Source organism: Oryzias latipes, chromosome 16 (genome assembly GCF_002234675.1).
Source record: "Oryzias latipes chromosome 16, ASM223467v1".
Taxonomy (NCBI): Eukaryota; Metazoa; Chordata; class Actinopteri; order Beloniformes; family Adrianichthyidae; genus Oryzias; species Oryzias latipes.
This window is the reverse complement of record NC_019874.2, coordinates 15863859-15889924: the sequence shown is the minus strand read 5'-3', so window position 1 is coordinate 15889924 and position 26066 is coordinate 15863859. Positions and strand designations below refer to the sequence as shown.

The 26066-nt window shown below is 38.1% G+C and overlaps 1 protein-coding gene across 1 annotated transcript in view; it reads left to right on the top strand.

Moving 5' to 3' along the window:
- LOC101158632 (dynein heavy chain 11, axonemal) overlaps positions 1 to 25418 on the top strand; it is a 36615-nt gene extending 11197 nt beyond the window's left edge. The window contains exons 27-78 of the mRNA XM_023964142.1: positions 117 to 248; positions 567 to 727; positions 828 to 984; positions 1090 to 1235; positions 1325 to 1441; positions 1527 to 1665; positions 1756 to 1848; positions 1929 to 2123; positions 2200 to 2277; positions 2361 to 2493; positions 3042 to 3169; positions 3423 to 3571; positions 3646 to 3796; positions 3894 to 4025; positions 4479 to 4652; positions 5216 to 5420; positions 5579 to 5744; positions 5917 to 6019; positions 6119 to 6358; positions 6432 to 6593; positions 6686 to 6879; positions 6998 to 7160; positions 7553 to 7676; positions 7840 to 7982; positions 8361 to 8522; positions 10374 to 10607; positions 10713 to 10859; positions 10949 to 11062; positions 11153 to 11296; positions 11988 to 12170; positions 12267 to 12368; positions 12457 to 12591; positions 13806 to 13979; positions 14087 to 14322; positions 14408 to 14530; positions 17503 to 17707; positions 17831 to 17995; positions 18173 to 18313; positions 18552 to 18722; positions 19135 to 19257; positions 19349 to 19542; positions 19618 to 19766; positions 19930 to 20057; positions 20369 to 20596; positions 21323 to 21514; positions 22468 to 22596; positions 23095 to 23337; positions 23453 to 23635; positions 23725 to 23840; positions 23934 to 24046; positions 24120 to 24260; positions 24406 to 25418. Of these exons, the coding sequence (XP_023819910.1) occupies positions 117 to 248; positions 567 to 727; positions 828 to 984; positions 1090 to 1235; positions 1325 to 1441; positions 1527 to 1665; positions 1756 to 1848; positions 1929 to 2123; positions 2200 to 2277; positions 2361 to 2493; positions 3042 to 3169; positions 3423 to 3571; positions 3646 to 3796; positions 3894 to 4025; positions 4479 to 4652; positions 5216 to 5420; positions 5579 to 5744; positions 5917 to 6019; positions 6119 to 6358; positions 6432 to 6593; positions 6686 to 6879; positions 6998 to 7160; positions 7553 to 7676; positions 7840 to 7982; positions 8361 to 8522; positions 10374 to 10607; positions 10713 to 10859; positions 10949 to 11062; positions 11153 to 11296; positions 11988 to 12170; positions 12267 to 12368; positions 12457 to 12591; positions 13806 to 13979; positions 14087 to 14322; positions 14408 to 14530; positions 17503 to 17707; positions 17831 to 17995; positions 18173 to 18313; positions 18552 to 18722; positions 19135 to 19257; positions 19349 to 19542; positions 19618 to 19766; positions 19930 to 20057; positions 20369 to 20596; positions 21323 to 21514; positions 22468 to 22596; positions 23095 to 23337; positions 23453 to 23635; positions 23725 to 23840; positions 23934 to 24046; positions 24120 to 24260; positions 24406 to 24653 (8208 nt within the window). The 3' untranslated portion in view covers positions 24654 to 25418. The remainder of the gene's footprint in view (positions 1 to 116; positions 249 to 566; positions 728 to 827; positions 985 to 1089; positions 1236 to 1324; positions 1442 to 1526; positions 1666 to 1755; positions 1849 to 1928; positions 2124 to 2199; positions 2278 to 2360; positions 2494 to 3041; positions 3170 to 3422; positions 3572 to 3645; positions 3797 to 3893; positions 4026 to 4478; positions 4653 to 5215; positions 5421 to 5578; positions 5745 to 5916; positions 6020 to 6118; positions 6359 to 6431; positions 6594 to 6685; positions 6880 to 6997; positions 7161 to 7552; positions 7677 to 7839; positions 7983 to 8360; positions 8523 to 10373; positions 10608 to 10712; positions 10860 to 10948; positions 11063 to 11152; positions 11297 to 11987; positions 12171 to 12266; positions 12369 to 12456; positions 12592 to 13805; positions 13980 to 14086; positions 14323 to 14407; positions 14531 to 17502; positions 17708 to 17830; positions 17996 to 18172; positions 18314 to 18551; positions 18723 to 19134; positions 19258 to 19348; positions 19543 to 19617; positions 19767 to 19929; positions 20058 to 20368; positions 20597 to 21322; positions 21515 to 22467; positions 22597 to 23094; positions 23338 to 23452; positions 23636 to 23724; positions 23841 to 23933; positions 24047 to 24119; positions 24261 to 24405) is intronic.
- Positions 25419 to 26066: the final 648 nt, after the last annotated feature.

Below are 26066 nucleotides of genomic sequence, written 5' to 3'. Positions count from 1 at the left end.
TAAAAATTATCAAGTTGAAATCATTATGACACATACTAATATCAAGTCAATTTTATCATGTAGATTCATTTTCATTCTTTTTGTGGATTGTTCATGTTACAATGTTTTCTTGACAGATTTCCCAACTAAACTTGCTGATTGGCATGCTGCTGGGAGACTTGAGTCCAGGTGACAGACAGAAGATCACCACTGTCTGTACTATTGATGTTCACGCCAGAGACATTGTCGCCAGCCTCATTGCTCAAAAGGTTAAAGCAGATATGTTTCCCTGTGTTCATATGTTAACAGTTGCAAAAAACTTGCATTATGCAACATGGTCACATATGATGGTACAAAGTAAGTTACAATTAAATGTTTTAGAAGAGTGAATATAGCGAAAACTGTACTGAAAATAGAACAAACACTTAATGTAATATTAATAAATTGCACAGAATAAATTCTATGTCTTGTATGTAACAAAAATGGATTCATTTATATATAAACTATGGACTTTGACTGTAGTTAAGTGTTATAACTGCTTCAGTTACTTGTTTGTATTGCTTCATTCTAAACTTGTGTGTTCACAGGTCACCACCTCACAAGCATTTCAGTGGCTTTCTCAGCTTCGGCATCGCTGGGATGAACAAGAGCACCATTGCTATGTTAACATCTGTGATGCTCAGTTCCTGTACTCATATGAGTATCTTGGAAATACACCACGTCTTGTCATCACTCCTCTCACAGACCGGTAGCAACATCATTTTTTTCTCTCAGGATATGAGTTCACGTTTGCAAATATTCCAAAAACTGTTCACCGCTGTTTCTCTTTACTATGTTGCCATGTTTAGGTGCTACATTACCTTGACTCAGTCCCTCCATCTGAACATGAGTGGCGCCCCAGCTGGCCCTGCTGGAACTGGAAAGACTGAGACAACAAAGGATCTTGGCAGAGCCATGGGTGTTATGGTGTACATATTCAACTGCTCCGAGCAGATGGATTACAAGGTCAGATCAATCGAGTTTTGAACTATTTTTGTTTTTGCCTTAGCCATAACCATTAGGTAAAAAAATTTTGATATCAACTACAATTTTTGCTTTGTTTATTTTAAGTCTATTGGAAACATCTACAAGGGTCTGGCTCAGAGTGGGGCATGGGGCTGCTTTGATGAGTTCAACCGAATCTCTGTAGATGTTCTGTCAGTTGTGGCAGTTCAGGTAAAAACCATTCAGGATGCCATTCGTTCAAAAAAGGAAAGGTACAGTATGCTAATGATACATAAAAACATGTTTTTATTGCAGAAGTTTGGAAGTTTAAGGATGGATTTTATGTATGTTTTCCTCACAGGTTCCTTTTCCTTGACCAGCATATTACCCTAAAGCCCTCAGTTGGAATTTTCATCACCATGAACCCTGGTTATGCAGGCCGAGCAGAGCTGCCCGAGAATCTCAAGGCTCTTTTCAGGTAGGATTGATTTAGAGGCCTTCTTTATGATGTTCAGTTAATGAGCATAAACCTCATAGTGTGCACCATCTGTCTCCTGGTGAAGGCCCTGTGCCATGGTAGTGCCTGACACACAGCTCATCTGTGAGATTATGTTAGTGGCAGAAGGATTCTGTGCTGCAAAGCTTTTAGCCCGGAAGTTCACTTCTTTGTATAATTTCTGCAAAGAACTGCTCTCCAAACAGGTTGGAAAACAACTTTTTTTTAGAAGGTTTTCTTTAGAACAACTATGAAACACATTAAACTATAGTAAGAGTATTTTTTCTTTTGTCCAGCACCATTATGATTGGGGTTTACGTGCTGTTAAATCTGTTCTGGTTCTGGCGGGTGCTCTGAGAAGAAGTGATAAGAAAAGACCTGAAGAACAGGTGACCTGCTGTGTTTATGCTAACGCAAAGCTTTATGAGGCAAGCATGAATATTATGGTAAAAAGCATATTTATATCTAGGTACTGATGCATGCATTGCGGGACTTCAACATGGCCAAAATTGTGACTGAGGATTTGCCCATCTTCTTGGGACTGCTTGGAGACTTGTTCCCAGGCCTGGAGGTGGAAAGAAAGAGAGACTCTGAGTTTGAAAAGGCAAGCCGACAATCTGCCCTGGAGCTTGGCCTGCAACCCGAGGACACGTTTATCTTGAAGGTTTGATATAAATTGGTATGAATCAATATAGAAAAGCTAAAAAAGGAATGCCTTTGCCAGTCTGTTTTGTTGATAGGTGATGCAACTGGAGGAACTCATGGCGGTGCGTCACTCTGTCTTTGTTGTTGGAAATGCAGGAACAGGGAAAAGCCAGGTCTTAAAGAATAAATTAAAACCAATGCACTCTCACATTTTCTTATGCAACTTTTAATGGTGACTTGCTGTCCCTTTCAACAGATCTTGAGAGTTCTTTATAAGACCTACGTAAATCTGGGGAGAAACCCAGTTTGGAACGACCTCAATCCAAAGGCGGTAAACAGAGATGAACTGTTTGGTTTCATCCATCATGCAACCCGCGAGTGGAAAGATGGTAAACAAAAAACAGTATATTTTAAACTCTGTGACTTGAATCTTTCCCAACAAATGGCTTAATTTTAAAATACATGAACAAATACGAGTTTTGCAATATTTCATGAAAATGGGACACATCACCATATTTTAGGTTGCCACTATTCATTTTGGAGATGAAAGCATGGAGGACAAAGAGAAGACAGAACAATGCATGAGGTTTTAAATGTGAGGATCTTGGGAATTGTTATTAAGTATGTATATCCACTGCTAAAAACCTATGGAAATCCATAAATAGCGGGATAAAAGCAAATAAACAAATAAAAATGAGGCAAGTGACAAAGATAAAAAAAACATACATTAGGCATAAGCATGTTTAGAAAATACTGCATTAATTACATTTAAAGTCTGATGTCTAAAGTGTTTTTTTTTTTTTTGTTTTGCTTTTTCTTGGTGTTTCTTGATCACTTAAACCTTTCAGTGATAGTAATCAAAAGAAAAAAGTAAAAAGCTCAAATGGTTATTTTACTGTCTAACTTGCTGGTCTTTTCATCCTTCAATGTGTGCAAGGTTTGCTCTCATCTCTGATGCGAGAGCAGGCAAACATCTCCCACCTTGGGCCTAAGTGGATTGTGCTGGATGGAGACATTGATCCGTTGTGGATTGAATCACTCAACACGGTGATGGATGATAACAAGGTACCTCCCTCCTGTTCATTCATAGGCTATTGTGCAATATATAGCAACCAAGGTGATATGTACAAAAAAATGTGTTTTTTTCTCACCACTTTCTAAGATACTTTTTGGTCCTTTTTGAAAGCAATTAATCCTTGTTACAATTGTTTGAAATAGTATAATTGTGTAATATGCTGAGATTTGGAATTCTAAATCACTGTAGGTAAAGTCTCAGATAATGGTGTAATCATATTGCAATGATCAAAATATTTTCTAGGTACTGACTCTAGCAAACAATGAACGTGTGTCACTTACCCCGTCCATGAGACTGGTGTTTGAAATTAGTCACCTACAGATGGCCACTCCTGCCACTGTATCAAGAGCAGGAATTCTATACGTTAACCAACAGGATCTTGGCTGGAATGCGTGAGTTATTAAAAACACAAGGTTTTTTGAATAACAAAACTTTCTTCTAATTTTATATACATTTTTTTTCTCAGTTACTTTGCCAGTTGGATTGAACAAAGAGAGCAACAGTCTGAAAGAGCTCACCTTATCGTTCTGTTTGAGAAATATGTTCCACGTTGTGTGGAACAAATGAAGACATCTTTCAAGACAGCAACTCCAGTTCCAGAGATCTCTTTAGTGCAGGTGCATTTCAGACAGGCTCACAGATGGTCATTAATCTGTTTCTGTCAGCATGACCTGAAAAATTGAACTATAATTAGACATATTTGTTCTCACTCAGACGCTCTGTACTTTGCTCGACTGCCTTTTAAAACAAGAAAACAGTTCGTCTGAGTCCACCCGTGAGACCTACGAGAACTATTTCACATTTGCCTGCATCTGGGCTTTTGGAGGAGCCCTCGGCCAGGATCAGGTATGTTATTTATTCATTATGGTAGAAAAAATGTGGTGTTGTGATTTGAATCTTTAAATTACATCAGCGTTGTTCCTTATGCAGGATTATCTTTCAATAAGATCTTTTAACTAATTTTGCTAAGTTTACTTTATTTGATGTGTTCTTAAAACTTAACCCTTCTCAATGAACTTTAACTAAATTTTTAATATCAGAAAAAAAATTCTTACTCGAAAAAGTGTTTTAACAACCATTAGTTTGTGTATAACTAATAACTGGGTGAGTTTCTACTATTTCACATCTGTCTCAAATGTCATTGCCTATAAAAGTAGACAAATATAGAGTTAAAAATCAAATAATATTGTTGAGAAACATCATGAGTTCTTTTGGGCCATATAGATTTAGACCTACCTGTCTTGCTGTGTTGCTAAGCCAATTAATCATGTTTTACTGTGCATTTATGGTTTTATTTAGCTCCATGACTATCGGGCAGAATTCAGTCAGTGGTGGACTAAAGAAATGAAGACCGTGAAGCTACCAGCTCATGGGACCGTTTTTGACTACTACCTTGATCATCAAAGCAAGCGTTTTCTTCCCTGGAGTGACACTGTGCCACAGTTTCAGTTGGAAACATGCACAACACTACAAGTAAGAAGTTACAAACTGCTGTAACTCTAGGAAGGAGAAATTCATCAAAGAAACTTTTCAAAAGTGCTTGAACAAATAATCACAAGACGCAAAATAACCAAAAATGAACAATATGGGGAAATTAAAAATACATGCATGCCTCAATAAACATAATAAGAGAGGGTAAAGTCACATCATGAGGTTATGGCAGGGGTGGTGGAATGGATGATAGACTTGCCACTGTGTCTGATTACCATCTACTACTCTGTAGCAGAGTCTGTGGGGGTGACGGCATGAGCAACAAGGCTTGAGCTATCACCCACGCTCTTTTGTCTTTCTTTATTCTCCTGCATACAGCTGTGAATGCTCCAAAGGCTCTTGCTGAGCCATAATTAGTGGGGTTTTGTTCTGAGCAAATGATGCTGTTATGACAGAATAGTTGTGGTGTTCTGGAGAAATACAAGAAATTATAAATCACATTCAATTCACTGAGCACATGTCTGTCAATAAATCACCCTAAAAGAAAGCTATAATAACCACGTATGCTTCTGTTCAGTATCTGCCTGCTGTTTCCGTGATTGCAGGCTGTTCTGGTACACACTGCAGAAACGGCGAGTTTGTGGTACTTCATAGACTTGTTGCTAGAGAGGAGGCAGCCAGTGATGCTTGTTGGGAATGCAGGAGTGGGAAAAACGGTCCTTGTCAGGAATATGTTAGCCTCTCTGCCAGAGAGCTATACTACCTCAAACATACCTCTCAACTACTACACTACCTCTTTGATGCTGCAAGGTGAGTGGTGTTTTTGTGAAAAACATTAGACATCCTAAAAACAGAGGCAAAATAAAAAAAATAATCTAACAATATTGTCATTGTGATTCAATTTAGGGATGTTTTTTTGTAAACATTGTACTTGATGTTAGGTGGTGTTTTACCTTTTTCATCAATAGAGATTCTTGAGAAATCTTTGGAAAAAAGAGCAGGTAGAAGCTACTCACCTGCTGGGAACAAGCGGCTCGTCTACTTTATTGATGACCTGAACATACCAGCTGTTGACAACTATGGAACAATCCAGCCTCATGCACTCATACGCCAACATTTGGATTATGGACACTGGTGAGAATGCCTAACTGTGTACCACAGACCCCCCAGCTAACATAGGAATCTAAAACAAAAGATAAACACAGAGACACGTGTGACATAAACATACCTGTTTGGATGCATTATTTTGTATCTGTACATTTAAAGTTTTGTGCTAATTAGGTATTCATATGTTTCCCATCTGTAGGTATGACAGACAAAAACAAACCCTTAAAGAAATACAAAACACCCAATATGTGGCCTGTATGAATCCAGCTGCTGGGAGCTTTGTTATCAACCCTCGGTTACAGGTAAAATTTCCTTCAACATTTCTAGTAGTTTTGATTTAGTGCAGAATATTCTCTAAGGAAAAGCTTCATGTTATTAATTATGTCTTTTTTCACCAACAGAGACATTTCTCAGTGTTTGCTGTGAACTTCCCTTCCCCTGAGGCTCAGAAGTCAATTTTTGGGCAGATTATATCTTGCCATCTCAAACAGCAGGTCTTCAGTGAGCAGGTTCAGAGAAGCACCTCAGCTGTGGTCAAAGCTGCTGTCGCTTTTCATCACAAGATGACTCAAACTTTTTTGCCAACGGCCATCAAATTTCACTACACATTTAATCTGCGGGACATGTCTAACGTGTTTCAGGTAGTTATTACATATCTGGGGTAAACCAGAAGGTTACATGCAAAATGTTGACATGACTGTGTTTGGTTTGAAGGGCGTGCTTTTGACTGGGCCTGAGACTTTGAAAGAAAGTAATGATCTGGCAATGCTGTGGCTCCATGAGACAAACAGGGTGTATTCAGATCGACTGGTAGATGCCAAGGACCTCCAGCTTTTCCTTAAGCTCCAAACTGAGACTGTGCATGAGTGCTTTAAGGTTTACAGACTCTGAATAGTTAAGAATAAAGTGCTGGTTTTCACCTACCAAACAGCACAAAACTAGCAATTTCTGTGCTTCTCCTCTTTCAGGAACTTGAGGTCACAGAGGTGAAAAAACAGCCCCTCCTCTATTGTCACTTTACCCACATGGGTGAGAAACCCTCCTACACCCCAGTAACGGACTGGTCCAAACTCAGGACCATACTAACTGATGCTTTGGAAAGCTACAATGACCTCCATCCAGAAATGAATTTAGTTTTGTTTGAAGATGCTATTCACCATGTGTAAGTTTAATCCTAACAAAAACCCTAATTAAGCGTAAAAAACAAGCAAAACCGCGAATGACAAACAATATTTTTGGCAAATTTTTTTTAACTATAACAAAGAATGTGTCTCTACCAGCTGTCGCATCAGTCGTATCCTGGAGCTCCCAAGAGCGCACGGCTTGCTCATTGGGGTTGGGGGCAGTGGGAAGCAGAGCCTGACTCGTCTGGCTGCCTACATGTCATCAGTGGAAGTTTTTCAAATCAGTCTGAGTCAAGGTTATAGTGTGCAGGACTTTAAGGTAAATACTGATTTTAATAAATTGTACAGTCAAGAATAACACAAACAATTGTAAACAAATGCAAAAACAGTCAACAAAAAAAACTTATTTATTTAAAATGTTAAGCATAATTTCTACTCAAAACAGGCCATAAATAATGTCTTACATATATTGAACATTGTCCTGTATTTTTTGTGTACTTTTTTTTTAAAGCTTGAGGTTTTTCTTTGACCTGCATAAAGATTATTGATGTCATTCAGGCCGGCCTCGAGGTGTTTATTCCTCAGTGATGCATCAATTTTATTTATTCTTTTTACAGATTAGTAGCCTAATTTCTTCTTTAACTATTACAAAATATACCAGCACTATTAACCATTCATTAACACTTGTTTGCTTTTTTTTTTTTATCTCAGATGGATCTGGCAGGGTTGTTTCTGAAGATTGGAGTAAAAAATCAGCGCATTACTTTGCTTTTGACTGATGCACAGATTCCTGATGAGCAGATCCTGGTCTGGATTAATCTCCTCTTGGCATCAGGTGAGTTTTCAAATCCGCAGTAGTCTTTTTCTGCCTCCAACACACCTTTTGATCTTATAGTATTTTTTACTTTTAGTGTTCATTATGAATTTAGTATATTAAACCTTGGAAATAGTCCTTATCAAACCTTTTGAGTGCATTGATTTGTTTTTATTTTCTTCAGGAGAAATTTTAGAGCTCTTCAGTGATGAAGAGGTTGAGAGTATTGTATCTGGCGTAAAAGCTGAAGTACGAGGCCTCGGACTCCTGGATACCAAAGAAAACTGTTGGAGATTCTTTACAGACCGAGTGCAACAACAGTTCACGGTCCATCCTTTAAAAATTAATTTGCTTGTCTTTTTATGTAGCAAGGATTTCCTTGTGTCTCTGAAGAAAAGCTGTTCTTGCAGGATTTATTAGTTTATGCCTAATTTAACTTAACTTCCAAAAAATAATATAAATCACTGTTCATTAATAGTTTCATGTGTCCCCTTTTCAAGCAGAAGTAAACAGGTTTAGACAGCTTTGATTTTATTTTTGCTCAAGTTTAATTTGTGTTATTTTGACATTTGTTTAATTATCCAAACCATTTAGTTAGTGAGAAATATGCAAATACAAAATGAGAAAAGCATAAATCATTTTTCTGCAGATGTGCTTTGTTGACTCTTAAACTTTGTGCTTGCATGTTTGTGTGTTTGTTTTTAGGTCATTCTGTGCTTCTCTCCTCTGGGTAGTGCCCTGCGGGTTAGGGCCCGTCAGTTACCTGCCCTTTTTAGCTGCACAACCATTGACTGGTTCCATCCTTGGACAAATGAAGCTCTGCAGTCAGTCAGCCACAGATTCATTCAAGACATTGAAGGCATTGAGGTTCGGCTTCGGAACTCATGTGTTTTATCTGGCATTTATTTGAGGAGTCAGATTTAAAATTAAATGATTGTTTTCGGACTTCCTGCTTGTCACCGTTTGTGTGTAGGAATATACACTTAACAGATAATTCACTCACTTATAGGATTTTGAATGGTAATAATAAAGCCTGCAATGGGTTAGACATATTGACTGAGGTTTGCTTCACCAACGTCAACAATGTACAGAGAATGGTTGATTGGGGCAGGACAATTAAACGGAGAGTTTTTGTTAATCAAGAAGATATGCCTTTGCAAAAACCTAATTTTAAGCTTTAAAAAAGTGAAAAAGATTATTAAGAAAAAAAAAGTAGACCCCACTCCCAAGGGAATTTTATTTGTGAAAGGTTTTTAAAACCATGCTGTACAAAGATTTTATTGTACGTGTAAAATCTCACTTTTCAAAATGGGAGTCAATAGGGAGTATCCTCTAGTGGTCTATTAAGGAACTGCAACCTTGAGTATTTTGGGATTTTTCTTAAATTCATGAACGAAAGTCAACTGTGCAAAACGTCACTTTAAACCACCCTTTGAGAGGCATACATTCTTGAAACTGACAGGTTTTTTTTTTCATGACCACCTTATAATTATTGTTCTACAGCTGGATTGAGTTTTCCTGACATCCTTCTTCATTAGTTCTCTGCTGAGAAACTGACAAATTGCCGAACACATGCCTGGAGACTAACAGTGAGCGCAGTCATTTCATTGTTTTCCATCATAGCAGTGAAGCGATCACAACCCAGAGTCATTTATGTTAATGAGAGAAGACTGATTAAGCCCATAATGACCCTCTAAGGTGGCGCAGCTGTCACCACCAGGAAGTGTCATCACATATTCAAATATGTGCCAGACCACTGCTTTCTGTTTTTTCTGTAAGTACATCTGCGGATGTTAATCTGTGGCAACACAGTTGTGTAATTGTAGAAAATATCAGCTTTTCAGAGAGTTTGTGTTAATATTGGCTGAAAAGTGGAAAACAATTACAACTCCAGAACTTTTAAGTGTTGGTATCATCTAAGCTAAGGAGTGCAAGTGATAAATGTTACATTTATTTAGACTATTGAAGCTTTTGGGGGGATCAAACATTTTTGTAAATGTAAGGTTCAAATCTAAATATGTGAATAACAATAGCATTTTGCTGAATAAAGAAACAAAAAAATAAAAAGAGTAAAGTCAATAATGATTGTTTATCATGTTAAAAAGGCAGGATCCCACCAAATGAAATGATCATTTATTAAAAGTTAGAAATGCTTAGCCCACTAATCGTTGTTAGACTAGGCCAATCAATGACCTTCTAACAGATCTCAACAACACCCAACATGATTTGTCAAAACACATTATGCCAGATCTTAATGATTAATGATTTTTTTTTTCGTCTACTTGCTCGGTGATCATTAACAATGGCTTTTTGTGACTTATTATCAGGTTTGATCCCCATATTCTCCACTCATTTGTTTTAGCTTTAATTGATTGCTAAGTGTGTGATTAATGGTGGTAGTGGGTCTTTTTGTTACGTGTGATGAATACTTAGCTGGCATTTAGTGCAATGGCTGTAAGTGTGTATGTTTTACAAGTGGGATGTCAGTGCTCTAAAAACATTATTTTCACAGAGGCTTCAAAGCGCAATCATTTCTGCTAGCTGCACCTAAATTTCAGATTGAGTAAGTCAAGCCTAGTAAGATGGCAGAACTTGTAGATGAATTCAAACTTTATGAAGATAATATTTCAGATCCCATCAGGGTTGGGGTGTTAAAATCCACTCAGTTCAGCCTTACCCTCTTCTCTCCTCTCCCCTTTTGCCTTTTTTTTTTTATAGCCTGCCGCCCAGGAATCCATCAGTCTTTTCATGGCCTACGTTCACACCAGTGTCAACCAGGCAAGTGAAAAATACCTGCTGAATGAGAAGAGGTACAATTACACTACCCCCAAGAGTTTTCTCCAGCAAATCAGCCTGTACAGGAACCTTCTGGAGAAGAGTCGGTCTCAGCTTCAGCACAAGATGAACCGGCTTGAGAATGGCCTGCAGAAGCTCCACACCACAGCTGCTCAGGTAAAGCTAATAATGCCCGGATGTAGGTTCCACAAATATAATTTGACTTATTTTTCATGATTTTGTACAAAAACTATTTATATATTCCAAACTATACTATTTTAGGTTGAAGATCTAAAATGCAAGTTGGCATCACAAGAAGCTGAGCTATCGTTCAAAAACCAGAATATTGAAGATTTGATAACAAGGATTGGACTACAAACTGAAAAAGTTAGAAAGAAAAAGGAAGCTGCAGATGTGGAAGCACAGAAGGTTAGACAGAATTTTATGACATGATAACTTTCTTAGCCTTTTTTTTTTACATTATTTTATGTATCATAACATTACCTGTGTATGTGCAGGTTGCTGTCATGCAGGCAGAAATTGCTGCAAAGCAGAAAGAGTGTGAAAGTGACCTAGTCAAAGCTGAGCCATCACTGACAGCTGCATTAGCAGCCCTGGACACTTTAAACAAGGTACATCATTTTTTTCTATAGAACAAAATTCTACTCAATGAAAAAAATTTGGAATGTGTGAATTGAACTGTGTATGTAATTATGTTTTAGGTGAATCTTACCGAGCTGAAAGCCTTTCCAAATCCCCCAGACGCAGTTCGAAATGTCGCAGCTGCTGTAATGGTTCTGCTGTCCCCCCGTGGTCGTGTGCCTAAGGATCGGAGTTGGAGGGCGGCACGGGCCTTCATGGGCAAGGTTAGGTTTTCATCATCTTCCACAGCTGCCTGATTAATGTCAGCCTAATTTGTGTGGACCTTGACCTGGCCCTGGCCCTGCACAGCAGCTTAGAAATGTTAATGCTAAAACTCAATGACTGTCTAGATTTTCTTTCGCCACATTTTAAAGAAATGCCTCTGATAAACACAAAACGTTGAATTCAGAAAGTAATTTCTTTTAGTCCATTTGAGATTAAACAAAACTTTCAGTTCCATTTTTCAGGTGGTGTGTGACTTTCTTGTTTCAAAGTGTAGTTGCAGGTCAAATTTTCTCAAACACCATGGCAGCCTGTAAAATATGATGTGCTGAAAATTAAAATTGTAGTGTAAATTTTGCAATAGTTCCACCATAAAGTGAGTCAGATTTCTAGTGGCAACTCCATTTTGAAGTGTTTTCAAGCTATCTTTTGTTGTACCCTGGCTTTGATTTAATTACTTGAGTAGAATTTTATTTATTTATATATATATATATATATATATATATATATATATATATATATATATATATACATATATACATATATATATGATGCTTTTTCAAAATGCTCTCAAGTCTAAGCGGTGAGATTTCTAGTTGTAAACTTGTTACTTTTGCGTTTACAAACTCAAATAAAAAAGGAAGCTCTGTGTTCATCTTAAGTTTTGTCTGCTTTTGTCTTTTTGCCTATTAGGTGGATGATTTCTTGCAGGCCCTTGTGTCATATGACAAAGAACATATCCCAGATTCTTGTCTAGCTGTGGTGAAACAAGACTATCTGAGAAATCCAGACTTCCAACCTGATCTCGTCTATACCAAATCATCGGCTGCAGCTGGTCTTTGTGCATGGACGATTAATATTGTCAGATACTACGAGGTCAGATGTGGTCTTTAAACGAATATTAGAGAATATAAAAGAAGTTCTTCTGCATCATAGAACATATAAATAATGTCTATTTTTTGTTCTCTTTAGGTTTATTGTGAAGTTATCCCAAAGCGAGATGCATTGTCCCGAGCTAATGTAGAACTGGAAATGGCAACAGGCAAATTGACGGCAGTTCAAAAGAACCTAGCAGTGACTACACCCTTAACTTGCTGAAGGTGGTCTCCCTAAAAGCTGCATATGTATGTTTATTGTATGCTGCTCTTATCTCTTTCTCTAGGATCTCGATGCCAGCCTCCAGAACTTAACAACTCACTTTGAAAGAGCTACGGCTGAGAAACTTGGCTGTCAGAAGGAGGTGACACAAACCACCCAGACCATCCAGCTGGCCAACCAACTAGTTAAAGGCTTAATGGTAAACAATGAGAGAAGTGAGAGAATGGTGGTGTCATTGGGGCTGGCCTGGCATAGGATTAACTGTCATTTAGCTTGGGGCATGCACAGAGAAAGGCTGGCAGTCGAACTGCATCCCAAACTAAAAGTTGTGATACCCTGGCAGGAAGTCTGACAGTTTTTAAGAGCAGGTCAGGCAAATGGAGATTTTACAGGCTGGCTTAGTAGCATACAGGGAACATGGGTGAGCTAGGAAGGGCTGGACCACAGAGCTCGCATGGCTGAGCTGGGATAGTGAATGAGTTTCTAAATTGAGAAAAAAAAAAGGAGAGACCAATCTTATTTTGAAAGATCTCCCTGTTTGTTCATTGAAGAGGTTTGCTTGCACAGAAAATATTTATCTGATCTTGTCTTTAAATGCAGTTTTTCTATACATTTGAAAGATTTTGTTTCATTTTTTTTTTTTTTTGATTTTGATTAAAGAGAGATTAAGATGGAAGGAAAAGAATTGTAGAAGGGTATTTTTGCTTATGTTCTAAATGCTGCATATTTTCATTAAAAAACTGCATTCAGGGGTTGCAGTGCACATCTTTTCTGGGAATCCTCCCTTTTTTGTTTAAGTGAAATAAAAGACGGTAATTTCATTGGCCATTCTGAAAGTTTGACTTTCTTCTTTCAGAGAATAAATGTGGTTTTGTGTGGAACAGCTTGGCTTTTAAGCATATCAAGATAAATGTTTTGTCTTTATGGCATTGACCTGGAAGCAATAGTGTAGAGACTAATAAATCAGGCCTTCCATATTTAATCATTAACTTACCTCAAAGCCTCAACAGCTGTTGGAAATTAACAATGTCTCACCCAAGACTGAGTGATATTACAGGAGATCCATAATACATTAGGGTAAAATTATAGTGATTTTTAACTGTCTGAGAATTTATTATATGACATATTCCAGATCCACAACCCCTTGTAAGAAAATGCCACACATGATTTATTGTCACAGACTGTCACAGTCATTGTATTGAAGGTTTAAATGAATGCTGTATTGATGCTGCAGAAAGTTCAGAGAGCCATTGTAAAGCATTTTTTGTAGTGCTTAGATTTTCTTGTTTAGAAAATACACGTTATGCAGATGCATGTAAAGTGTATACGTACTTTTTTTCAGCTAATCTTCTGGAATGCTTTTTGATTTGGTTATTTGTTGTTTAAAAAAAGATTGTCTGAAATTTCTTGCAGTCAGAAAAGGAGCGCTGGGGCAAAGAAATGATCAGCTACGAAAAGCAACAGAAAAGTCTGTGTGTAGATGTCCTTCTCACCTCAGCATTCGTCTCATACCTGGGTTACTTTAACAGCCAGTTTCGAGGGGAGCTTTTCAACAATGCATGGATTCCCTTCCTTCAGTCTCAGAAGGTAACATAATTTTTATGACATTTTTAAGACTGGTGTTGTACAACTATCGTTACAAAAGGTGTAGATTTTTGTTTAACCCTGACACCTTTTTTTTGTTTTGGCTCTAGGTCTTTGCACCCCTCACAGATGGCCTGGATCCAATCCGTTTGCTTACTGATGATGCCACGGTGGCAGCCTGGCAAAACCAGGGTCTGCCAAATGATAGGATGTCTACTGAAAATGCTGCCATCTTGACCATCAGCGAGCGTTGGCCACTCATCATCGACCCACAGCAGCAGGCCCTCAAGTGGATCCGAAACTGGTTTGGGTCAAAGCTGAGGGTGGTGCAGCTCAGACAGAAAAGGCATTTCAGATTTCAGTTTTTCATTGTGGTAACTTTAAAACAGGCATTATTGGGTTTGATTTTTCCGTTTCCTTTTTCTTAACAGATATCTAGATGTTATTCAACAAGCTCTCGTCTGTGGTGAAATAGTCCTGATAGAAAACCTGCCGGAAAAGGTCGATCCGGTCCTGGAGCCTCTGCTGGGCAGAAAAACGATCAAAAGAGGAAGGTTTGTACCAAACCATTTTACATTTGCATTGTAGGGACAAAAAAATTAACATAATTTAAATATTACTAAAAAAGATATCCAGTTTTACAGTCGTCCATGTTTTTTCTTTTTTTCTCTGACATGAGACAACTGGCAGAGATTTGCCAGATTGCTTAATGCCACTGAGCATTGAAACAGCAGCATGACATGACTGAATGGATTATTATTGTCCATGCTTTCGATTAGAAATGAATTTGCAGCTCAAGTTCCAAGTCCCACAGGCCAAAATATTGATTGACCTCTCAAGAGCAGTGATGGATGTACATTTGTGTGTTAATATTCTTTAGGAGTAATGAATATTGAACAGCTGAGCCTCAGTGTAAAAGGCAAATTGAGAACAGCCATGCTTATGTATAAGGACTTCTGTCTAGTACAAACCTCCGGCATGTATCACACTGGATTTAATGATCCTCCATCATTATGTATCCAGTAAATAAGTCAATACATTTATAACACTAGTTTGCTCAGATTAGTGTGAATGCCATTGAAATGACCTCAATAAATGGACACAGCTCTAGCAATAATAAATCTTTGCATCATTTAAATCATACAATACCTGTAAACTTTTAAAACTTTTGAAATAGTTCTTGTTTTCTTGAATTTTTTTCAATTTTCCTAAATATAAATGTGACTGTTAAGCTGACTTAAAGAATTTGTAATATTGCAGTTATTCACCAAAAATGATCAGTTCTGTCAAAAATGGCTATAGAAAATCTGTTCTGCTGTTGCACCGGTCACCCATTACTCTGAAAAAGAAAAATATTGTAAATTCCATCAACTGTGTACCAGCAGCATAAATAGAAAATACCACATATTGATGTTCTGTTTAGATTCCCTCCACAGAAATGTTTACATCTTTCTTGCCCTGATCTATGTTGTACCATGAATATCGAGTTTTGTGGAGCTTCTGCATTGAGCTTATTTTCAAAGGCTGTCTGTCCAGATGTAACAATTTATCATAGTAAATCTGATTATAAGTTTATCCCTAGTAGATGACCAACACACTTGCTTCTGTCAATGATTAATACAACCTTGTGGGGCACCCATGATGGATCTGGTAGGGCTCCACAGCTGAAGTTCATTAATAATTGGAATGTTGTAGAGTGTGAAGTAATGAATACTAATTATTCCATTCATGGTTGACGGAAGACTACAAGCCAATCCATCAGCAAAGACTTTAATTTGGTGGAGTAATGGTTCTATCAATAGTACATTAATTCTGGCTTGTGAAGATATAGAGTTGAACCATACCTAGGCTACAAGAAACCTGTGCCATAAAAATTGGGGCCTTGTTTGACACCTGCGGGGTAATTAGAAATAAATGAAAACCCACCAGGTTCATCAAGCCTGTACTAATTTAATTGAATTGCCGAAATAAATAAGTATTGGCTGGTGTTATGATAATCTTTCATGTTTATTCAAGGATATTTCAAAAGAGGATTACTAAAGTGAAACCAAGCTAAAGTTGTGATCTATGAGAGCATGAAAATGAAAAGGCTGTCAGAGGTACATGACCTTTGCAGATAGCTGTTCTCATCAGCTTCATTTTGAAGATACTTTCACTCTGCTGTGAAAGACACAAGACTAACTTTTTCTCTCAAGAATGACTACATATCTTTGAGTTAAGAAAGCACTAGTAATATTTCAACTCTCATATTCAATGTTTTCCTATTATATTTTTCAAATTAAAGGTCAAAGCCAACTCTAGAAAATAGACTTTTGGTATAGTTTTGCAAGACAATTAAGTCTTGTAGCATTTCTCTAACCCTAACCCAATTAATGGTTGTATAAAAACTAATAGATAACAAAGAAAATTTGGGATAAAATTTACAAATCATAATGCAGAAAATTGATAAAACGTTTTACTTCAAATAAATGAAACAGAGGAATATGAGAATATACATAAAGGTTTGATTATTGTCTCCAGATGAGGTTTTTTTTTCAAATTTGCATATATTCCCCGTATCAATTTAATTATTCTTACCTTTTAACTAGCTAATAAAATCCTACAAATGTAAGTAAGAGCTGTTAAATATCAAAATTCTAACTATGCCCTTGAACTCTGCTACATAAAAAAACTCAAGTCGTGGCTTTGTTAGAGCAACAAGGCTAAATCAAACCAAAATCAGACAAAAAGGCCTTACCACCTGCCATTTATTGTAACAAAATGTTTTTGAGTATTTCAACAAGTATTTGTTTTCACACACTCTATTATTTAGTTTGTGACAGTATTTTCGGGAGGTTAATTCCTGTTTATAATTTTGCTTCTGAAACATTGCATTATTTAACCTTCCCATAAGCATCACAATTCCACTCTGAAAAGCAAATGCTGACAGAATGTCCCTCAAATGCTTGTGTGTAAACCTTTTTTCAGATTAGTTGGTTTTCGTTACAGAAAAACCTGCTCATAAAGGTGGCAGCCCCCCAATCATGGACAAAACCTTTGCAGCCAAGGGAGATAAGCTGGGGCCCTAATCGGACACTGATCTCAAAACTTGTCAAATTTGTCCTTCAGATATTGATCACACTGCAAGTCAGTTATTTCAAGTCGAATGTTAATGGGCTTGACTGTGAGTGGTGAGTAAAAACAGCCACCTCTGTCAATGAAAGCCATAAAACTGACAGACAGAAACTCACAGAAAGCTTCAGTTTCTTAGTGCTCATGATTCAATCAACTCATTCATCTCATTTTTGTAAGAAAATATAACACCTTGTCTACTTTTTTTACTTACCTCTTCAAGATGGGATTGGACCCTTTGCCAGGGTCTGCTTTGCCCCACAGCATGTACTTTTGAAAGTCCTCATTTGTTTTCAAAATGTTCATTATTAACTGTAATGTATAAGTTTCAAAATTAAAGAAAAATTATAAATATTATAACATACACACAATGAACAAAAATTAATAAAACATTTTTTTACTCTTTTACGCCTAGATATATCCGTGTTGGGGAAAAGGAGTGTGAATATAACAGTAGCTTTCGGCTTGTTCTTCACACCAAACTTGCCAACCCACACTTCCCCCCTGAGCTGCAGGCTCAAACCACCCTCATAAACTTCACAGTGACTCCTGTGGGCCTGGAGGAGCAGCTTTTAGGACAGGTGGTGTTCTACGAGAGACCTGAACTTGAGGCCTCTAAGGTAAACTGCATCTTTTTTTCCATCAATATTTAAAATCTGCTTTTATTTTTGAATTAAAATAAAGTGCTCATATGATGATAACTTGATGAAAATCAGTAAAACGTTTAATCTTGATGGACAAAGATGCAGCTGACAAAGCAACAGAACGACTTCAAAATTGAGCTCAAAAGGTGTGAAGATGACCTCCTAAGTCGCCTTTCTGCAGCTCAAGGTAATTTTCTGGGAGATATTTCTCTTGTGGAGCAGCTTGAAAACACCAAGAGCATGGCTGCTTGCATTCAGTCCAAGGTAACGTGATTACGGCATGTGCTTCTTTTTCTCATTAAGTCTCATATTTTTGAATTATACAACAGCTAACACCTGTTTTTATTGCATTACCCATAAGTGATATAGTATAGTTAGGAACATTGGTTTTGGAGCCCGACTGAAATCCTAATAGCTCATTTTGTAAACTGGAACAAACAGGTGTTGGAGGCCATAGAGAACGAGACAAAGATCAACGAGGCTCGGGAGCTCTACCGCCCAGCAGCTGAAAGAGCGTCACTCCTCTTCTTCATCATCAACGACCTCAGCAAGATTAACCCCATTTACCAGTTTTCACTCAAGGTTAATCCCTGAAGAGCTTTCAGCGCAATGCAAGAACTACAGTATATTTGTCAGAAACAGCAACAAAACAAAAATAATCCTCAGATGTTTTTACTTATTTGCGTGCAATGTTTAGCTTAAATATTATAAAAGCTTTAAAATAAACTAAAAAGTAAAGAAAAGTTGGTGTCCTTTTGAGGCATCTTGGACTAATGTAGCTGATCATGGATTCTTTTTTTTTTTTTTGGCTGCTTTTCAGGCTTTTTATTCGATGTTTAACAAAGCAATGGAACATGCCAAACGGGATGAGGATGTGCGCACCACGGTGCACACGCTCACTGAAGCCATCACCTATTCAGTATTTCTGTACACCAGCCAAGGCCTGTTTGAGAGAGACAAGTTAACCTTCTTGTCACACATTGTCTTCCAGGTGAGGGGCCGAGGTCCGCCTCAGAGGTGGGGCTTGTTGTCACTCTCATCAATCAAAGTAGTTTTCTGCCCCCACATTAACTTCAATTAAAAGCAGTCAGCTCTACCATACGCTGCTATTGATTACCTTTCATACCTTGCCCAACGGCTGCTGTTCAGACAGTTGGTTCTGACAGGGGGGCTGGTTCTTCTACCATAATGCAATTATCTGTCGTGGTGCCAACTTTTCTTCATCAGAGTTATGCTACTTTGAGGGCTGTCCTTCATCTGGAAGTTTCACATTCACTGCTAATTAATCAGTTCATAGAAGGAGACCCACAAATAGTTTTCTTTGTAGTTTTTTTGTTCATAATTGAATTGTGATGTTCACAAAAAAAAAATCTTGAAAGACCTAGTTTGGTTATTTCCTTCAGATTCTGCTGAAACAAGGCCTGATTGATCTGCAGGAGTTTTACTTTTTACTGCACTTCCCAGTGGAAGCTGGTAAATTCAGCTCAGTGTCTTTCCTCTCTCCACAAGCCTGGGAAGCCATCAAGGTATGATGCCAAACATTATCTCGAAAATAGAAGCAGTTAATAATCAATGTAATTCCCAAGTGCGGTAATAATGCCAGCCGCTTTGTTGTAGGGCATATCTAGTATGGACTGCTTCAGTGGACTCGACAGAGACATTGAAAGCTCACCGAAGCCCTGGAGAAAGATCGTGGAGTCCAGTTATCCAGAAAATGAAAGACTTCCACAGGACTGGAAGAACAAGAGCTCCTTTCAAAAGCTGATTATCCTTAGAGCTCTGCGCCCGGACCGGATGACATACGCGTTACAGTAAGAGTATAACTTCAGAGCATTTGGATCTGTCAGCGTAGGGATTTTCACTAAGTGCTTGAGGTTTTCCTTCAGGAAGTTTGTGGCAGAAAACATGGGAAGCGAATACGTAAATACTCCACGCTTGGATTTTGAAAAGTTGTATGAGGATTGTGGACCCTCAACCCCTGTGTTCTTCATCCTCTCTCCTGGAGTGGATCCACTGAGAGATGTGGAAAAACAAGGTAGTTAGTGTGTTTGTTTTTTTTACACCACATGAAATAGTCAGTCAGTTATTATAAACACTTGATTGTAGGTGTTGCTAGTAATGATAACTCAATCAGGTTCTGGGTTTTGTGGGATTTTTTTTATATTTTTTATATATTATATTGTATTTTCTGTCCATAGGTTTGAAGCTGGGATTTTCCACGGACAAGGGCACTTTACACAATGTTTCTCTGGGACAGGGGCAGGAAACAGTGGCTGAGAAGCTTCTCAGGAATGCATCTCAACAGGGACACTGGGTCATTTTGCAGGTGGATAACTTTTTTCATTAAAAAGATCTACCTTTAATGGCTTTGGGCTACACTTGCAGCCTCCCTTTACTCCTCCTAATGATATTATCTCATCCCCTGAGCAAGGGAAATAAACTCAATTTGGTTCAATAAAAGCCATAATTGGCTAGATGGCCTCCATAAATGGCTCCTTTTAGGGAGAAGGCAGCAGCTCAGTTAATTAGTGATTCTTGCAAATTTGTGGATATTTGTTACAGAAAGAAAAAATAAAAGTTTTAATTTGAAATCCTTCTGATATAATGAAATTCTCTCTGGGTGTTTTATTTGTACAGAATGTTCACCTCGTGGCTCACTGGCTGCCATCTCTAGATGCTCTTCTGGAGACAACGGCAGAAAACTGTCATCCCAGCTACAGGGTTTTCCTCACCGGGGAGCCGGCCCCGAGGCCTGAGCAGCATGTAATCCCCAGAGGCATGCTGGAGAGTGCCATAAAAATCACAAATGAACCACCCACAGGCATGAGTGCCAGTTTGCATGCAGCTCTTAGCAACTTCAGTCAGGTGTGTATAAACATTTTAAAGGCTTTTTGAGAGATTTTAATCACCAGCCATAACAATAGGTACAGCAGTTTAACTGTGTGTTGACACAAATAATCAAGCAGTGAAATGGAGGAAGCGGAGAGAAGCTGCTGTAGTTCACACTCTATCAGAGTCTGGAAGAAATGGGATTTAAATGACTGTGGTTTTATTGTTGGTCTCAAATGAGCTGGTCTTTCAGACTATTTTATTTAAATATTTTGAGGATTTCAGAAAATGCTATTCATTGTGGGGTCACATGAGAAAATGAGATATAAAGTGAGTGGAATTTGCTGAATGAAATTATTCTAAATTAAATCTAAGTTTTGCTAATCAAATCGAACTAATCAGGAACCAAAATGTGATTTGGCTAAAGATAACATTCATGTAACAACAACTAAGTTAAAGACCCGCTCTGATGAAAATTGTGTTTTTAACATGTTCTTGTAGCATTTCTCTCATGATGGAGAACAGATAGAAAGAAAATTAAGATTAAAACTGTGTTTCTGAGTTGGTCTTTAGCCAAATCGTAGTTAATTTTTTTAATATTTTGCTGGGAAAAGGGGATTTTATTTTCTCTCCATTCATAAAGGTGTACCAATTTACTGTCTGATGGGTTCTACTGATAAGGTTTTTAGCTCTGATTGTGAAAAAGTTGTTGCTGTGCGTTATTCATTTCTGTGTCTTTCTTGTTGCCTTTTTCACTTTTAGGAGACGCTGGATGTTTGCACAAGGGAGCGAGAGTTCAACTCCCTCTTTTTCTCCCTTTGCTTCTTTCATTCCTGTGTAACAGAGCGGCAAAAATTTGGCCCACAGGGATGGAATCACAACTACCCCTTCAGCAAAGGAGACCTCATCATCTCAACCACTGTGCTTTTCAACTACTTAGAGGCCAACACCAAAGTATTTGATAATTTACTTTTTTTAATCTGAACTTCTTCACATTAATTGTAATTATGTCAGCAATTATGGTTTTTTTTTGTCTTTTTTTGCTAGTAAATTCTAAAATAGTGGATTGTATACTGGTGATGGAATTAGCAGTGACATTCACACACTGCCTCTAATTATTTCTTGAGGCAATCTCTTCCAAAGTAATTTGTGATGAAATGCTCATACCCATTTACTTTTTCAAATTCCTAATAATTGTGAACATGCATCCTATAATTAAGCTTTATTTTGTGGAAACAAAAAAATCCATTCTTTCCCTGCTGCACTCCTCGCAGCTCCTAATGCATTTCTCTTAGAACTCTTATTACTCTGGTCATAACCAATTACATCTCCTAGGTATTCTGCCCTCCAAAAACGAATGTCCTTCATTATGTTAACCAAACAGTAACCTGTATGTGCGTATACAGAGAATTCATTAGGAAGGCAATGAAGCGTTATCCTAAATGTAATTACATGCAGCCAATGTGACAGTTCACAACGCTCCATAAGTGATCACTGCAATTAGAGCTGATGAAGGAAGTAATTTGCAAAACAATACAGGTACAAATGATTGTGAACTTGCAGCTTTTGTAATTTGTTATGAATCACGAGTTCCTTTCTTCCTCCTTCACCCTTACGGATCGTCATCTCCAGCTAAGGAAAGATTTCTTCTGTCACACATTTGTGAGGAAGAAACGTGTTTTCACTCTCTCCCAAAGCTCTTTGAGCAATGTGTTCACGTACAAAATGGAGACCTAAGCTCCCAACAAATCACGGCCAGACTCAAAGAACATCTGAAAAAGACTTCATAAAACTTACTGATATTTCTTTACAAACTTTAATGTTTTATTTTTTTTTTTAGATTCAGGTGTAATGTTTTTATTTTTATTTTTTTATTGTGTTTGATGAGCTAAATGAGCCTTTGACAGTCTGTGCAGGTACCTTGGGAGGACTTGTGCTACCTTTTTGGAGAGATCATGTATGGAGGTCACATCACTGATGAATGGGACAGAAGACTCTGCATGACCTATCTGCAACAATTCATGCATCCAAAAATGGTGAGGTAGTAGTTGAAGCAACTTTGAGTCTCTATTTTCTTAATCTTTTGCATGTATTGCCTTTGGATAATGCATTTTCCTTTCAATTTTGAAAGTAAGTTGAAAAGGGGATTTCTATTGCTTAAAAACATATTAAGACCTTAGAACTTGTCATTATTTCATACTCGTTGTGCTACTTTTGCAGTGAGTAATAGGAAAGAAAACTTTACCTAAACAATTTTAAGTGACCATTAAGGTAAAGGGTGCCCTCTTGGGATGTAAATGAGAACTACATTCAAATATGATTATTTTTAAAGTCTAAAGTTTGTAGATTTTGAAGCTTAAGGATGCAGATTTTTTTAACATGTTTTCATGTTTCTCTGTTAAGTGCCAGAAAATCTGTCCAATTATGTAAAAAAAAAAAAAAAAAAAAAACTAATTTACCCAAAAATACTTTCTATGTTAGTATTTTTCAAACTTTTTTTGCTTTCTTTTGTGTTTTACTTTTTGTCTTTATAGTTTGAATCCGGCATCTATCTGTGTCCAGGATTTCCAGCTCCTTCATTTTTGGACTACAGTGGTTACCACAGTTATATTGATGAACATCTCCCCACTGAGAGCCCAATATTGTACGGCCTCCATCCTAACGCAGAGCTGGGGTGTCTTACTGTGACCTCAGACAACCTCTTCAGGGCTCTGCTGGAGCTGCAGCCACATGGCTCTGCCAGGGAGGAGGGAGTGTTTGAGAGCACTGAAGAGAAGGTGGGAATAGATGGAAGCTTCTCCTGGAAAAGTGGCTGAGAATACAAAAAAAAATAAAAAAATAAAAAAACCTTCTTATCCTTACATCCTTAATCAAGTTTATAATATTTGTCAGGTTATGACTGTAATTCAAGACATTCTGAAGAAGCTTCCTGAGGATTATAACATGGAAAAGATGTTGATGGAGAGAACAGAGAGAAGCCCCTACACTGTCGTGTGCCTTCAGGAGTGTGAACGCATGAACCTTCTTCTGGCAGAAATACGGAGGTCCCTCACTGATCTGGAATTGGGTTTAAAGGTGCAGTTAACTGGGATAATGGGCTGTCAGCACAAATAAGGAATGATAACAACTAAATCTTACTATTAGTTGATATTCTTCATCTACAGGGAGAACTTTCCTTTTCCTCCAGTATGGAGACACTCCAGTTTGAACTTTTCAATAACTTTGTGCCACAGTCTTGGACCAGACTTGCTTATCCATCAACTAAGACACTGGCCCAATGGTAACTTATTTACTGCTCTGGATATTTGGCTCAGTTAGCAATTTAACTACCTGTTATTACTATATTATTAATGAATGATTGTCTATTCTTTAGGATGAGTGATGTCATGTTGAGCTGTCAGGAGCTGGACAGCTGGACTCATGACTTCACACTCCCTGCTGTGGTCTGGCTCCCTGGACTTTTCAGCCCACAGTCCTTCCTCACTGGTGATGTCCCGCCTTGAAAGCAACACAATGATTTTTAAACCAGAAATATTTACATACATTGTCATGGCAACAGCTGTGCTCCAGAGTATAGCTCGGAAGAACCAGTGGCCCCTGGACAAGATGACTCTGACTGTGGATGTAACAAAGAAACTGAGAGATGACTTTGGACATCCTCCCAGGGAGGGTTCCTACATCCATGGACTCTTCATGGAAGGTCAGTGTAAATGACTCTAATAGTCAGAAATAATAAACTAGGATTTCAGTTGTCTGAATGCATCTGTTTTTATTGTTACTCAGCATAGTTTTATGATGTTGACAAAATAGAGGGTTCTTCGTTTAAAGTGTCTTGTTCCTCTTAGGGGCCCGTTGGGACTCTGAGGCCGGTTCCATTTCTGAAGCAGTTTTAAGAGATCTAACACCAGCTATGCCAGTGCTGTACGTTAGAGCAGTGCCATCAGAGGAGCTGGATCTGAGGAACACCTTTAGGTGTCCAGTGTACCGCACTAAACAGCGAGGGTCCTCCTACGTGTCGGCCTTCCACCTCCGCACCAAACAGCCTGCAGCCAAGTGGGTTGTAGCTGGAGTTGCACTGCTGTTAATCGTGTGAGATCTAAGCACAGATGTGAACAGACTCTTTACTAGTAGCTATTGAGAACTTATTATGCTGTATTTTAGGATTTAAAAAACATAGCTTTAGTTTAGTTTAAATAGAGGTACTAACTGCCATAGTAAGCTAGTTGGTCAAATAATTTTTTATCTTCTTGTGACAGCCTTGTCATTGGATCATGTTATGACACCGTCATATGCCTCAACCAGCGTTGAACCTGTAGTATTTGTGTCCAACGCCGCTGCAGCTCTCCCTTGAGTGTGGCCGTGATTTGTTGGAAGCTTATGTCTCCATTTTGGACCATGTAATTCCAGATAGGGAGCATATTTTATTGGAAGGTCAGGATTAAAAAGGCTCTCTGCTCGCCCTCTGCTAACTGAATGATACACAATGCTGTCTGGAGGGATCCTGGAGCAAATTCCCAGGAGATGATGTGCATGGTTACTATTGACTTTTAAATGAGGTGCATTTGACATTGACCTTTTGTGCAGCTGAGGCAGAATACTAACAGACTAGTGTAATTCATTCAGCCGAGCCTTTAGGAAAACATCTATTCGAAGATAGTGATAGCTTTGTGTGAGAAAGCAACACGTTAGATAACCCATCCTCTATGTCTCCTTTCTGTTCTTAATCCAAATTTAAATGCGCTCAAGACAAAAATCTATCTGGTAAAAAAAATCTAAAATGCTATTTTTTCAAACACTTTTTGCTAGGTTGTTCCTTATTTCTGTTACAAATACATATTAAAAACTAGAAAAATAAAAATGTGCTTTTTGTTTTCTCTATGACTTAAAAGTCCACAGACAGACTGATACAGGTGCCATATTCATATTTAAACAAACGAAGGAGTGGCATAAAAACTAAAACACTTTGGGGTTTTTGGGGAGGTGGGAGAGCTCAAGTCAGCATTCTTTTCAAATAAAATTTCCCCCCAACACTAATAACTGCTTTTTGGCTCTTAATTCCTCCCCACATCCACTCTGGCTGCAGACAGCCGCCAGAAGATTGATTCTGTGCATTGTATCGCAGGAGGGGAAATGAAAAACGGGTCTTCCTGCAAATTCTCTTCATCTGCCTTCTCTTCCTCTCATTAGCACGCTGCAGCAGCTAGCCAGTCATTTTGTGTCAGAGAAATGATACAGTGTTTGGGAGGAAATGGTAGGGTACGGAGCTTGGCGCAGCAGGGGTCGTGCCACTGATAAGTCATTTTAAAGGCCAAGCAGGACACCTTGTTAAAGTCAGGAAGGGCATCTGTGTCACACCCACGTCTCACAGCAATAACATACAATACCATTTTGGGCATTTTTTTTTGTTAAAATTAAAGAGTAAAATAGGTAAAAAGAAACATGTTAAAAAGAAATTGTTTATTTTGCAGCAACATTCATTACATTGTTAGGAACTCCCAGACCTTGG